Here is a 14,842-nt window from a genome sequence, read left to right as displayed (position 1 = left end):
GAGAGACTTCATTTTTATTTTTCCCACAGAGCCAAAAATGAGCCAACTTCTTTGACAACTTCTTCTGCTTTTTGCAAAAGGATGGTTTTTTTTGTTCTTGTTTTTTCCCCATTTGCTCTTTCACTGAGGATACGGGTCCAGCTTTACTCAGGTGTCTTAGTTCCAAATCTCTCTTGGAAGGGGCCCAAGGCCTTGTCTCCCATCCCTACATAGATGTAAAATCCAAGCTTCTTGGTTACCAAGATTGGCAAAGGCCAACACCTCCCCGCCCCTGTCCCTGTGCCACCCACCCTGCGGGGCAGCCTAAGGATCGGCATCTGCTTGTCACCCTGATTTTGGCTTCCTCTTTGTTTGTTTTTGGTCCCCGGGGATTTCTTTACTCTCTTGGAAGCTCAGTTGGGTATTTAAAAGAATGTTCTATTTTCTTTAGTATCTCTAAGTACTGTGTTGAGCAGCTAGCTCTTCAGAAGCTTCTATCCATCACGCCCGAGACCTGGGGTCCACTCTTCTGCTTCTGAGTGACCCTGGGAAGCCCCCCTGCCCCTCCTCCTCACCTGTCTGATGGGGTTCATCATCCCCCAGCCACCTGCCTCACAACCTCACCCAGATGAAAGGCATGAAATTGGGAGGGTAGGGGTGGCAGGCAGGGGCTGGATATCCCAGTGGCCTCGGCAGCTAAGCACCTAAGTCCTCATCCTGGTCCTTCCAGGATGTCTGGTGACCAGTCATCTCAGAGCTGAGGTGCACCTGGGGGCAAAGACTCTTCAGCAAAGGGACAGATTTCTCCAGCAGCACCTGGGAGGGCAGGAGTCTCAAATCTCTGGATGAAAATTCCTCCTGGCCCCTCTGTCGGATTCGCACCCAAGGTGTCCCAAACTGCACTCGGCTTCACCCGGGCTGACTCCTCTGCCGGTCCCCCAGCCTGTGATGCCAACACCCATTCATGTGCCTACACCAGATACCCAGGAGGTTTTCAGAGGGTCCCTCTCACAGCACTCAAAGCCAATCACCAAATCCTCAATATTCTAAATCGCTCTGGACACTTCCTGTCAACCCCACTGCCTCGGTCACGTCCAGGCCTCATCATAGCTCACGAGGTGATTTCAAGTCCCGGCCTTTGCCCCTCCTCTGACTCTCAGAGGCTCAGATGTCTGGAGGCCAGGACGCCCGCTCACCCGCTGCTCCCTTCCAGGCCCCACCCTGTGGGTGAGCTATCCTTGTGTGGCCTCTCCCAGCCAGAGGCCTTTGTGAAGTGTGAACCCTCAGAAGCCAGCAGCCTGAACAAAGAGGGTGCAGATGGGCACACAGGCTTGGGATCTGGTTGAGGGGGGCTCGGCATTTAGATGCTGCCACTCTGACCCACCCCCTTCACTTCAGGTACAGCTTAACTAGGACAGAAAAACCATTACACTTTCAGCTTCTATGAAACGACTGAATAATTTTGCAAAATTGTCATTCTCATACCATCTCAACCCCTACTCTCTACACCTTGCCCCAAATCCTGAACTTCACCCCATGGCTGACCCGCACTCCTGGTGAGGCCCAGGAATAGGGCGAGGGGAGTGGGTGGGGGGACTGGTCAGGCACTGCCTGGCAGACAAGCCCCCTGACACCAGCACCGCATGTACAGCGCCCTGACTGACCTCAGCCAAGTTGCGTGGTCTTGCCTGGTCCCCGTCACAGACCCTCCCATCCACCTTAAGAAGCTGCCATGGTCACACTCATTCATCTGCAACTAATAGGCAGACATAGCTGCTAAGAGATGGCAGCAGGACTCGTGATAAGGGACGGTCGTGACACTAATCCCTGAACACACCCGCCTCCCAAGGGCAGCCCCCGTGTTCTCAATCCCAGAGAGATGGGCAAGGGCAGGGGGCAAAGACACGTGCTGGAGGGAAGTTCCCCTCCACTGTGCCACTGGGGGCAAAGGAATGTCTTCAACCCCCTGGCCCTCCTCCGTGACACTGGCTCACCGCTCGAGGCCGCACTGGTCACCAGGGAGCGTGGGAGGGGTGGGGGGGGGTGATGGGAGAGCACTCACCAGTGTTGCTGCTGTTGTTGAACCAAGTACCGCATGAGGACTTCTGGAGAACAGAGCACTGAGCCAGGCAAGACGACAAGGCGGAAGCAAGGCAGCGGTGCACGTGGAGCAGGTACCACGGAGGAGGTCAGCCCTGACTCCACACTGGGCTCCACCCCCTCACCCATCTTCCCATCTCCCTGCCCGGCTTCTGTACGGAGACCAGACTCGGACAGAGACGGGCTCTTCTTTGACCAGGGCCAGCTGGATGAGTCACACTGGCGCCCCACGTCTACCGCTCGGCCGCTCCCAAGCCTCACTGACCGCGTTAGTAAGGAAGGAGAACCGAGCTTGGTGACAGTTAGAAAAAGATGAATCAAGGGTCCATGTGCCAGGCACCGAGCTGCGACTCTTGCGTAGCGAGACGGGGGATGGGGAGGGGGCTCAGGCAGGGAGCTCTCCCTGGATAGAGTGGTGGGGAGGACTTTAGACACGATCCGAGGGCAGTGGGCTTCCTGAAGGCTCTCGGCAGGGCTGCCAGGCCCCTGCGGCATCCGCATCATGTGGAAGAGCAGGGGTGGGGGGAGGTGCCGGGAGAGTGCGACAGATCAGGGAGGTTTTGCCAAAGGAGCCGGGGTCAGGACAGGTGAGATGGGGGTGCAGGGTGGGGAGACCTTTGAGAGGCGAGCCTTGGGGGTTTCACAACAAGGGGGTGAGGGTGGTGGGGAAGGGGAGGGTTGGAAGGCGACACCTGTTCCAGGCCTGGCAAACGGGTGGCCGTGGAGGGATGGAGGTGCCGCTCACGGACATGGGCGGAGTGGCAGACCCTTGAGGAAGGCACGGGAATTCGCGGGGTCTGCTGCTTTTGGATCCCTGTGGGCGTCCAACGGGCTCCCCAAGGCTGCTCGTCTCATCAGAGAAGGCACATGAGCGCCCAGAAAACAGATGTTTCTCTGAGCTGAAGCAGCTTGTTAGCAAGGGCTACTACTGGCAAGGGTAGCCCGTGCCCCCAACCCTGGCCTGCTCCCTCCCAGGCCCTGTGGTGACCGGCTGGCTAGGGATCCAGTCCCCGGGGGCCCCCTCTCTGCGGGTGCTGTGACTCCAACTGGGGGGCGGAGAGTGACGGGAGCCCCACCCCTCCCACGTGCCCGCTGACCAGGTAGTCTCCGGGTTCCAAGAAGTGGCACGCACCGCAGCTTACCTGTGTAGGGGGACTCTCCTCAAGCTCATCTCCCTTACGAGGTGGACGTGGGGTGGGAGGCGGGGATCTTGGAATCAGGCGGAGCACTGGCCTGCCACCGCTGAGGGCCAGGGCCCCCCCTCTCCTCGCTGCACCCGCACCAGGAGAGGCATGGCCTGAGCTTTCTAAAGACCACAGTCCCAGCCGGAAGAAATGAGACAGACCTGGGGCTAGACCTTAGCTTCGGAATGTGACAATTTATTTGAGGGGGGGGGCAAAAGAGGCTTTTCGTGCCCCCTTCCTGGCATTGATACGATATTGAAGAGCAGCAGAACAAAACATACAAGACAGAGTAATCAGCACAGACGCCCCTCCCCCGGCCCAGAAACAACCGAACCCGGAACAACAGAACCAAAAGCCACACCCAACACAAGGCGTCTTCTCCACCTGCAACCTCTGGGAGAGGGGCCTGTGGCCTGGGGACCCAGCCCCACGCTGAGGCGGCGTCCCCATCTCCGGTCTCCTGTTCACCCTACTAGTTTCCTGTCTTGAACCACTGGAGGCAAAGTTTAGCCAGCTGGGAGCTGGATGGTTGAACCACAGACGAAGGCAACGACACTTCATTTTTAAAATGAGAGAGAAAAAAGAGACAGTGCCCCTCCCCCAATATAGAGCTATATATGTATATTTTATATATATAGAATTCATTCGTGCACAATTCATTAAATGAGCTTTTCAAAAATTAAAAAAAAATTATAAGATACATTTCTTTAGGCCTTTGTGTTTTTAAATTAAAACCAACAACAAGAAGTCTCCATCTCTACTCCGCCCTACAGCAGGGGGAAGACCCAGAACCCTTGGTTCCTTCTACTGTGGCCTCTTGCAAGGGGGTCCCTCGTTAGACCACCAGCCCCGCTCTGCCTAGCCAGAGCACTGCATACAGTAGGCGCTCAGTCACTATTGGAGTGGGGTGCTGACTCCTTCAAGGCGGGATGGGGGGGGGACCCCGCAGGCCTGGGAAGCGGGTGCCTCAGTCTCCACCCAGCCTGTCCCCCCTATTTTGGCGTCTTGGTGACTATCAGCAAGACAGGGTCAGGCCGGGGACACCCCCTCTCTTAGAGTTTTAGCCCCTAATTCTGGGCTTTCTGAATCTGAGAGGAGATGCAGACAGAGAAAAAACGAAAACCTTTAAACACTTTTCTTTCTTTTTTCAAAAGTGATTCCTTAAACCATACAAGCCCTCAAGAGGCTGCCTTGGGCTAGTGCATGGGAGCCTGGAAGTGGAACTGACCAGGCGGGTTCCACTGTCCAGCGTGGGCCAAGTGCAAAAAAAACCCAAAAAAAACAAAAAAAAACAAACCAACAACAACCAACAAAACCCCCAAAGGCAGAAAAGGCGGTGCGTCCACTTGGGTCCACCCGGAGGCTAGAAAGGCTGGTGGCAGCCCAGCTCCCCGAGCTAACGGTTTCCTCCTCTGGGCTGACTCCTCACCCGGGACCGCCTGGCTCGCGGGTACCCCCTGGCTTTGCAGTGGCTCCAAGGCCCAGGTCCCCACCTTTTAAAGAGGCTTCCCCCAAAAGGCCAGAGCAGCTGGGCTCTTCGCTCCAGTGAAGTAGCTTGCCTCTTAGAGCCTCAGTTTCCTGGTCTTGTAAGTGGGGTGACCCCTCCCACTCTGCCTGCCTCACACTGAGGTTGGGGACTTGATCATCACCTCTTTCCAGGGCAGAGGAAGGCTGAAGCCCACTTTGACCCTGACCGCTTTGCAGGGTGAGAATGAAACGGGACTGTGGGAGGCTGGAGGCCCCAGTGCCAGCAACCTCGACCACCACCTAATCTTCAGCAGCTGCCTGGACACCAGCAGTGCTTTATGAAAAAGCTGTGCCGCCCAATACACCCATTTCACAGAAGGGCAAACTGAGGATCCGGGAAGGGAATGAGACAGGAATGGGTCCCAACTTCCCACCTCAAACCAGAGACACCAGACCTCGTCTGTTTCCTATGACATGGGGGTGGGGAGAGGGTGGCATCAGGGGGAGATGACCCCAGCCACTACTGAACATGGGAGAAGATCCGGCTTTGAGGGGTATTTCACATATAAAAATAAAGCAAACCAGACTGCAACTTCTGCTTGGTAATAGGCAAACGGAAAAGCAGCAATGGGGGAGGAAGGGCCCATGGGAGGCTGATCCGTGCAAGCGTGTGCTGGGGGGCTGTGGGACCCCGCTCAGAGCCACCCTGGGAGAGAGGTAAGGAGGGCTCCGCTTGCTCTTGACCAGGTGCCCACTTAGGCCCTCAGGGGAGCTGCCCGCCTGGGAGCAGTGTGCATGCGTGCCTCTGCACGGGCTGGGGCAGGGCTGCACAGCTGGGGGTCAAGGGCGGCACCCTCCCTGTGAAAAGAGAAGGGGCAGGCACTCCCTCTCCCTACGGCTACCCCCAACCCCCTCTGATCACCACCTAATACTCTCCCAGAGTCCATAGCTCCTGTCTTCCTGAAGCTTGCATCCCCTACCTGGCCAGGGAAGCTCGGGGTGTCTTGGTTATTGGGGCGATGGGGAGGGAGATTCCCCCACGGGGTGGCGGTGGAGGGACCATACGGCCCAACAGGCTGGCAAAGGAATGGAGGAAGGCAAGGAACCCAACTGTACCTACTCACCAGCCTTCCTGGAGAAAGTCACCAACGATGGGTTCCGGTGATGGTGGGACCCCTGTTGACTCCTACCTCCCCAAATCTCAGCTCTATTTGCCTGGCCCCTGCAGCTTCTGGCAAGTTCCCTTGGGATCAGGGGTCATCCCTCCCCTCAAGCGGGGACAGGTGTGGAGTCTGGGTCCAGCGCAGGAGGGAGGGCTTACCTTGCCTCGGGCCAAGGAAGGAGGGCGGTTGCCGTGCCTGGGAGCCTCCCAGCTGGGCCTGGGCCTCTATCCACGTTCCTAACATTGCCGCCTCACCTGTGCAATCACTGCGTTACTAGTTTTTCTTTAAATATCTCTTTCTCCCCACCCCCCCCAACCCCATAGGAATCCCACAATATTTTTTTCTATTTCTTTTTTTTCCCCTCTTTTTTTGTTTTTTTTTTCTGTTTTTTGCAAAACTAATTCTTTCACTTTCCTGTCATAAAATCACCTCTGAAAACACAACTTCTTTACAAAAAAAGTCACGAATGACACGGACTCTCAGGAAAACACATTTCTATGGTCTCTGGAAACACCTGTAACTGGCACCCAGGTGGACACTCACCTGGGGTGGGGGTCGGGGGGGAAATCCCCTCTAAGGACAGAGGAGAAATACCAGCCCTTATTTGGGGGGAAGCCAATTGGCACTTGGACGGCCACAGAGCCAACACAAAGGGCAGGGTGGGGAGGGGTCCAGGAGCACCAGTCCCCCAAACCCTGTGACGGCCCCCGTTCTACATCCTGGGGCGGGGAGGGTCAGGGGCCCTGCCACAATCCCTGGCGGGGAGATTCGGAAGAAAGAGTCCTCCCGTGCTTACGACCAAGGCGTTTGTTTCCGAACTGGAATTCCCTTTCTGCCATCATGGCTCTCAGCCCACACACCAGGAAGCCACCTTGAGCCACGTGCAAGGACACGCCACTCATGGCAAACTGAGTCCGGGCAGCGCCTCAGGGCTGGCCAGCAGGGCTGTCTCCCCTGCCCACCAGACCCCTGGTCCCGCACGTGCCCGCTCTCCTGAAGGACACAGGCCCCCTCTTCCGTCCCCCACACCAGCTTCGGCCATCCTGCCCTCCCAGTACCCGGCCTAAAATTGGGGTTTTGGTCTCTGCCACTGGCATGGACACCTCAGCTCCCTGGCAGCAGAGGAAAGAGAAGCTGCCCAGGGCACCAGAGGCCTCCCGCTGCTTCAAGCAGCCTGGTCTGTGAGAAAGCCTGGGCGGTCAGAAGCAAGAGAGAGGGGGCCGGAGAAGCCGGAGACCCTCGGAACGGTGTCCAGGCTTCCTACTCCCCCCGAACACCCGGGAGGAAGAGGAAGCTTGGGACGGGGGTCTCCCCTCTGCCTCGGTCCCCACCATGCCACGTCTGACCGCCCCAAAGGAGAAGGGCGTGGGATGCGTGCCCCCCGCACACGCGGGCTGGGAGGATCGGCCTCCACAGCAAACTCCTCAGACCTGGGCCAGGTCCCAGGCCCGGCTGATGGCAAGGGAGGGTTCCAGGCCTTCGATCTGACGACCTTACTGTGAGGAACCCTAAAGGGCGCAGCCTCGAGAGCCGGGCCCAGGGGCCAACGCACACACGGATCCACGCAGACCCACCCAGGACGGCAGGCGCATGCGCAATCGGAAGTCCGCGCAGCAGGCTCTTGTAGCACCTTTGGTCGAGAACTGAGGGGCCTTTAGATGCTGGGAGGCCGTGGCAGGTGAGGTCCGTGCCAGTCCCTCCCGCCTCTGAGAGCGGGACAAGGAAAGAGATGGGTGGGTGAGGCCCACGGGGACCTGCCTAGGTCTCGTCCGAAAGTGGGCCCTGCTCCTGCCGCCCTCGTGGGTGGGGGCGAGGAGGGGCCAAGGCCGCCTTCACCTCAACCTCTGTCCGGGCTTTCCCATCCCTGCCCCTCCTTCCCGGGCATCTGGAAGAAGGAAAGGGACGGTGCCCAGCTGGGATGGGGTCCCCTAAGGGGCCCCAGCAGCTGCCGGGTTAGCACCGAGAAATCAGATGCTGTGCGCGAGAGCTGGAAGCAAGCTGGGGAGAGATGGGATGTGGAGGGGGCAGCTGAACCCCAAGTTCCGGGGCTCCCCAGGAGCCACCCAGCAGGCCCCACTGTGCGTGGGCAGGGAGGGGGCCAAGAGACAAGAGGGAGGACTTCCCAGTGTCCTGGCCCCACCCTAGCCCCACCCCGTTCCAGGACCGCCCCTCCCACTGGGCTTCAGGGGGCTCCAACTGCCCAGCCCCATCCCGGGGTCAACACCGAGCCATTTGAAACAAGCAAAGCACAGGCAGGGTTGTCTGAGTGCGGGGGCGGGGGCGGGAGCAAGAGTATGACTTTGGGCAGGAGGGCCCCCCAAACCCCCCTCCTTGGTGGAGCCCCTCACTTGCTCTGCCCACTGCTGCCACCCCCCGCTGCGGCGCCTGCTACCCCAGCAGCCACCTTCTCGAAATCCTCAGGGTTGCAGAATTCCTTGATAGTGACCGTCAGGAGATTGCTGGTGACATCGGTGACGACCACGTTGGAGCAGGGTGACATCTCAGGGCGCCAGTCTCCAGCCTCGGGCTCTGAGGCGGCGCCGACAGGCTGAGGGGCTGCGGGAATGGCCTGGCTGGCAGCCGCAGTGACATCGGGAGGCGCCCGCTTGCTGGTGGCCGCCGCCTCGGGAGGGATGGATAGGTCAAGCACCTCGGGCTCCCGCCAGTCGGGGGCAGATGGACTCGTGGTCTCGGGGAGCAGCTTGGGGGGCGCGTCATCCGGGTCGGAGGAGGACTGCGGGGTCGGCGAAGGGCAGCCGGAGGAGCTGGAGCTGCGGGCGTCGTACGGGGCACTGGGGGCTGCCAGGAGCAGCCCCTGGCCAGGGGAGGCGGCGATGTCGGCCTTGGTGGCTGGCGGGGGCGGCAGAGGGCCGGGCGGGGGCTTGTTGTACATCGCGAAAGCACCGAACTTCATGTGGCGGATCTGCGTGCGCAGGATGCTCTCGCTGAACTTCTTGCTCTTGCCGATGACGCGGTTCCGTGAAGGGACTTTGGGGCGGGCAAGGGCCCCGGCCCCCTGCCCAGCGCCGCCTCCGCCCGTGCCCTTGTCGATCACCTTCAGGTTCAGGATGATGCGGTTCCGCTTGGGCTCCCGCGGCTTGACCTTGCGGTTGATGATGCGCACGGTCTCGGAGAAGGGTGAGATGGGCGGGCGAAGGCCGGGGCTGCCCCCCTGGGGGTCTGGGCGGGGCAGGGGGCGGCGGGACATGCGGTGGCAGCGGCGGATGTCCTTCTTGAGCCGGTGCACGGCAGCGCTGGAATGCAGCTTGGGCGAGGAGGCGCTGGCGGTTGGCTTGACTGAGAAATGCACATCACTGATGCGGAGGGCCTCCGCCTGGGCCCGCGCCTGCGGGACAGAGGGAGGCAGTGGCTGAGGGCTCGGCCGCCCGCTGACCTCCTCTGGACACCCCTGCACCAGCCACCCACAAGTATGGTCTCAAGAAACCATCCTGAGAGCACTTAAGAAATTGCCTTAGCCATAAAAGGAAAACAGGTTCAGACGGGTGATAACAAAGTGTGGAAGGTTGGAGGGCAAGTCAGACCCTCATCCAGGCCCAGCTCCAAGACTAACTTTCCAAGTTTGGCCGTGGGTCCGAGGGACAGACGGGTCGGTGGCTGCCCTTGCTGACACAGAGGAGTGTCAACAGCCAGGACACTGCACGGAAAGAAGCCCCTGATCAACCCCACCCTGGGAGGATCCCAGCCCAGCGTTCCTCCACGGACTAATTTTTGGTGACAGAAAGGCAAGGGCGACCCCTCCCACCTTCACCCCATACCCCAGCCCTACGGACCTATTAGCAGATGCCCTGAGCTCCTTCTCTCCCTCTGAACAGGAGGCACCTCCAGCTCAGCCTTGCCTCCTCAGCTCATCACCAGCTCTGGGACAGACCCTTGGCTCCTCCTCCTCACTCCCAGCACTCCACTCCCCGCCCCCCCACCCCCCCACCCCCGCCCCCGGCACTTCCCCTCCTGGATCTGATTCGTCTGACTGCCCAGGGTCTGGCTCAGGGCCTGGGTCTGAGCAAATTGGTGCCAACAGACTCCAAAGCCAGCACCTAAAGCCTGGTTGGCATCCACCCCAGGTAGACATGGGTTTGGTGGGGATGGACTAAGAGGTGGGATCAGCCACTTCATATTCTCTGTGCCAAGATGGCCTGGGGACCGGATGGCTGAGCAGAAGTCTGTGGGGAGCAAGGGATACTGTCCCAGGCTCCTGGGCCCAGCTGCACACACTCCCAGGGGTGAAACTATAAAGCCCCACCAGGGCTCTGCAGCAGCTCACCTTCTGTCTCATGGAAGATGCGAGGGGGTGTGTGTGTGGGGTGTGGGTGTGCGTGGCAGGGCCCTAAGAGACTCCAGGTCTAGGGCAAGAGACTCACAAGGTTATGTAAGCCATCCTCCATGGCCAGTCCTTCCTTCACTAAGAAAGTACTGATGAGTCACGTGCCAGCTGCTTAGGGCTACAACTATGACCACACACAGCTTCTACCCCTAGGGGGCTGTGCTCCACGGAGAAGACAAGTAACAGGCAACTAGGGTGCAGGGTGATTCAATACAACAGAGGAAGTACAGGGTCCAGAGGAGCACAGATTAGGTCCCAGTTGTGGAGGATGAAGCCTAAGTAGGAAAAAACCCTGGTCCTTCCTGAGCTGACTGTGCCCCAGGTGGCCTGCTGAAGGGGCCCTGCTAAGACAAATGGTGGAGGCAGAGAGCGCCCAGCGATGAGAGGATGGAGTGGCCAAGGGACTGAAAGCAATGGCTGGACAGAGGGTAGAGATGGATGACTGGTCTGGGTTCTATACAGATACCCTGGTTCCTGGGGGGAAGAGGGACCATTAGCTGGTGACTGCCTCCAGCCAGGTGAGCTAGGGCTGGCAGAGAGGAAGGACACATTCCCATGGTCAGTCTGTGAGCTCCCCAAGGGTGGGATCTGTGGTTGAGGGTCTCTCCACCTCCCATCCTCACAGTGCTGGATGCTTGACCAGTACCTGGGAGGCAGCCTGTACACCTCTCAGACAAGACTAGACTGTATTTGACCACAACCCCCAGAAGAGGTGTTTGTGGACTTACATGCTGAATAAGCGAGGATGTCACTTAGAATGTAGGAGAGGCACACTTTACTGCCACATGGTCCTCCCAGCCCTGCTGGGGGTTTCCTGGGGTGGCTTAGTTAACCATCCCTCCAGCCACTAGGTGGCAGCACACGTGGGCCCGACCTGTCCTGTGCCAGGGCTGCCAGCTCCTCCTGCTCCGAGCCAGTGGAGCCAGGGACTGGTTCCCTCACACCCCTTCCCAGACAAAGGCAGGAGAAAGCCAGCCTTCCCTTGGCATGGCAACAAGGGCTTTTTGCAGGTTCATCCCCCATGGAGTTTAGGGGATTCCCCACTCTTTCTGATCCCCAGGGGTTGGCGGTTAGTCTCTCTGCATGCTGTCTGAGCAGGACCTCTGTAAGTATGGTTATGCTGGAGTCCAGCAGTGATGCATGGTCCCTGGGGACTGGCAAGGAGCGCAGGCAAGGCAAACACCAGATCCAGGATGAAACCCCAGCTTAGTGGGCCTCCTCTGACCACAGTATATGTTAGCTGGTTAGCACAGTGCCTGGCACACAGCAAGCACTCGAAGAATACTAGACTATCCAAGGGGCGGGGCGGGTGCTTATGAGCAGTAATCTTTTTCCAATGTATGGTTTCCAACCTTTCTACAAAAATATTTCTTACTTTGTAATGTCTAAACATTATTATTATTTTTAAAAACGGGCTGGTTCACCCTCCTCCTCTCTTCTCCCCAGGTTGAGAATTCTTTGAAGGTGGGACCTGGGTCTGCCTGTAGATTAAAACTGGTAACCACAGCCCAAGGCATTTATTGCACTCTGTGTGACAGGCACGGCTCTGAGGGGTTGGCATGTATTATACATACATAATGTGGAAGGTTAAAGATCTGGACTCTACCACTCACTCTCTGTGACCACGGGCAAGTTATTTAATCTCTCTGGCCTCAGTTTTTCTATCTACAAAATGGGGATAATGCAGCCTACCTCAGGGGCTCCTGTTCTCTTCAGAATATTTCCCTGCAGAAAGTGAGTGCTATCTGAGTGTAATTTGTTTACTATACACACTGCCTCTTGGTGACCCACAGAGCAATGGGTTCAGACCAAGCTGATCTCCATCACCCCTTGCAAATATCTATCTCTCTCATGCTACCTGTTTTTAAGGTCCAGATCAAGGTTCTCTCATCTGCCTCTCCATCCCCTGCCCCACCAACTCTACAGCCTTCATAGTTTCCTTTTTGTGTGTGTATGTGTGTGTGTCCACCTTGCTCCCTTAACCTGACGTGTACTCTCTGAGGGACAGGGTTAAGAAAAGGAGACATGATGAAGCCAGGAAGCTGGGTGGTGGGAGCTCAGGTAAATCACTTCCCCTCCCTGGGCCTTGATCTTCTCATCTGCAAAATAGGGATAATATTCCCTACTTCATAGGGTTGTTGAGAGATTTAAAGGAGATAATCCATGTGGGCTCAGCACTGTGTTAGGCCCATAGCCAGCTCAGGAGATATAGCTATTAAAAAAGAAAAGCATTTTGTGAATCAATGCTCATGGTCATTACTCACTTCCCCGCTAGAGGGCACTCCAGCTGCACTGAGAGGCTGTCACACAGCCCACTGGCCCTCCAGCTGCTCTGCCCCATCCCTCCGAAGAAGCATCAAGAGTTAAGGTTACTCCAGAGATCCCCTAAGATGTGTGTAATTTGGCGACAAGGGTCACAGAAATATGTAATTCTGGAAACCATTATTTCTTTCAATTCTGCCCAGTTCTTTTGGGGGTGGGGGGCTGGAGAGCCCCCCCCAAATTGGGCTTTGAGCCTTTAGGACAAATTGGAGATTCTGAGTTCTGCATTCTGCACAGCCTCTTTTCTGCAGAGTCCTGCCTGCTCTTCCCGTGCCAACTGTCACAAAGTCACAGGCTGTCGGGGTGGGAAGGGGCCCTGAGACAACCTTAGCACTAGTGGGGGGGGACTGTGGTTGCCCACGGAGGCCCGCCTGCAGCCTTGCCTGCCACCTTGGGTCATCTCGCCTTCCCTTCCCAGACTGTTCTTTCTCACTAAAAAAAATAAAATAAACACCAAAAAAACTCTAAGATGGCTTCCTCTGGAGCTAGGTCGCCCTCCCTTGCCGAGGCTAATGTGCTCTGCTTTTACTCTCCCACTCTCCATCCTCATTAGAGCCTCCAGAGACAGCCAAAAGTGGGCAAAACTAAGAACCAGTGGCCCAGCCTGGGTGATAAAACTCAAAGTGAAGTGATTTAAGGTCAAATTCAAGTTGGATCCCTCTGTCAGGAGGGTAGGCATACAGAACAAATCCTGAGAGAGGGAAGCTGCGGGCAGGGAGGCAGGTGCCCCCCCCCCCCCGGCAAAGCCTCTCCCTGTTCCCCAGGATGAGGGAGACCAAATTCACTCTCCCCCTGGGTTCTAATTCCAGGCAGAGCCCTACCAGCTCAAGGCTGGGGGAGATGAGGGCTCTCACGTGCAGAAGCAACCTCCCTGCCACCCCCTCAGGTGGGCACCCCACCTGCCTCACCCACCCGCTTCCTGCTGGCCTCCCCAGACCCTGGTTTTGTCAGTGAGGATTATCCTTCCCCCTTGTCCCCATTCCCAGGCCCCTCTTGCTGAAGCTGGAGCTGGCCAGGGCCTGCTGCCAGGGGCTCTTCGGGGGCTCACAACCACCCCCTGCCCAGCTGGGGCCCCTCTGGAAAGACCCGCCCGCCTGGGCGGCCGCGGATCTGTCCCTCCCCTGCAGGCCCCGTGTTGCGCCCGGGCTGGGGGCCCGAGAGGGGCCTGCTGGGGCTGGGCCAGGTTACCTTCAGGAGGAAAGTTTTGGGTTTGGGTCCCCTCTTCTTGGGCCCATACAGCTCACGCTCCCTCTCCCTGCGGCCGAGAAACGCCAGAGGTTAAAAAGAGCCCCTTCCTGGGCCCCACTCCGCGCTGCCCTCCCCGGCTCTCCCGCTTCCCCGCGCGGCGCCCCAGCCGAGCCTCAGCCCCGCCGCCCCTGCCAGCTTCCCAAACTCACTTCTGCTCGAAGGCTGCAATGAGCCGCGAGTCCAGGATGTTCTCCTCCGGCTCCCAAGTGCTGTACCTGCCGAGTTACGCATGCACAAAATAAAAAAGAAAACCAGGGAGCCAGAGGCACATGCGAGGGAGCAAATGTGCGCACCCTCCAAGAAAAAAAAAAAAAAGGCCCCGGTGTGCGCTGCCTCCCTTCCCCCCTCGCCCCTGGATCCCGTGACACTCACTTGATGGCCCACCCCTTCCATTTCACCAGGTACTCGATGCGTCCCTGAAAAACAGAGAAGGAAAAAAGGGGGGAGTGGGGGTGGGGAAGATGCGGGGACGCGAGGAGGCGGCTGCGCGGGGGTGGGCGAGAAAGCCCGGGTTAGCGGGACCGCTTCGCCCCGATGGCCCGCGGATCTGGGGACCGGCTGCGGGGTTAGGCGTCCCGCCCTGGGAGGCGGCTAACCTTTCGGATCCGCCGTTTGATGATGGATTCGGCCGCGAAGACCCGCTCGCCCACTGCAGACAGCTCCATCTTGCTCAGCGGCACCCACAGCCCATAATACTCCCTGCTCCCGCGGCCGGTGCTGCACCGCTCGCGCACGCGCCACAGCGCCCAAGCTCGGCGGGCGGGCGCGCGGCGGGGCGCGCGCTCGCGTTCCAGCTGCGGGCCGTCACGTGACCCTCTGGGCTGGCGCGCCGTTGCCAGGACCTTCTCCTCCCCCGGGGCGGTTGCTAGGGAAAGTGAGCGCACGCGGGGCGGGGGCGCGCGCTGGTTCTTAAAGGGGCCTAGCCTGGTTGGGGGAACCGGGGCCGGAGGCCGGGAGGGAGATGCTTGGCCCGCGCGAAGCCGGGCTGGGGGCGGTGCAATCTTACAAACACTTTCTCATTCCCCTCTGCATCTTCT

General features: G+C 58.6%; 1 protein-coding gene across 1 annotated transcript; it reads right to left on the bottom strand.

Moving 5' to 3' along the window:
- Positions 1 to 3,437: 3,437 nt before the first annotated feature.
- Positions 3,438 to 14,571, bottom strand: CBX6 (chromobox 6). The gene is made up of 5 exons (XM_057557061.1): positions 14,402 to 14,571; positions 14,178 to 14,221; positions 13,955 to 14,020; positions 13,746 to 13,812; positions 3,438 to 9,239 (listed from the first exon to the last, which is right to left on the bottom strand). The coding sequence occupies exons 1-5, from the start codon at positions 14,468 to 14,470 to the stop codon at positions 8,238 to 8,240; spliced, it is 1,248 nt and encodes a 415-aa protein (XP_057413044.1). The 5' UTR covers positions 14,471 to 14,571; the 3' UTR covers positions 3,438 to 8,237.
- Between the last annotated feature and the right edge of the window lie 271 nt (positions 14,572 to 14,842).

Source organism: Balaenoptera acutorostrata, chromosome 11 (genome assembly GCF_949987535.1).
Source record: "Balaenoptera acutorostrata chromosome 11, mBalAcu1.1, whole genome shotgun sequence".
Taxonomy (NCBI): Eukaryota; Metazoa; Chordata; class Mammalia; order Artiodactyla; family Balaenopteridae; genus Balaenoptera; species Balaenoptera acutorostrata.
The sequence above is the reverse complement of the archived record's forward strand: the minus strand, read 5'-3'. Positions and strand labels throughout refer to the sequence as shown.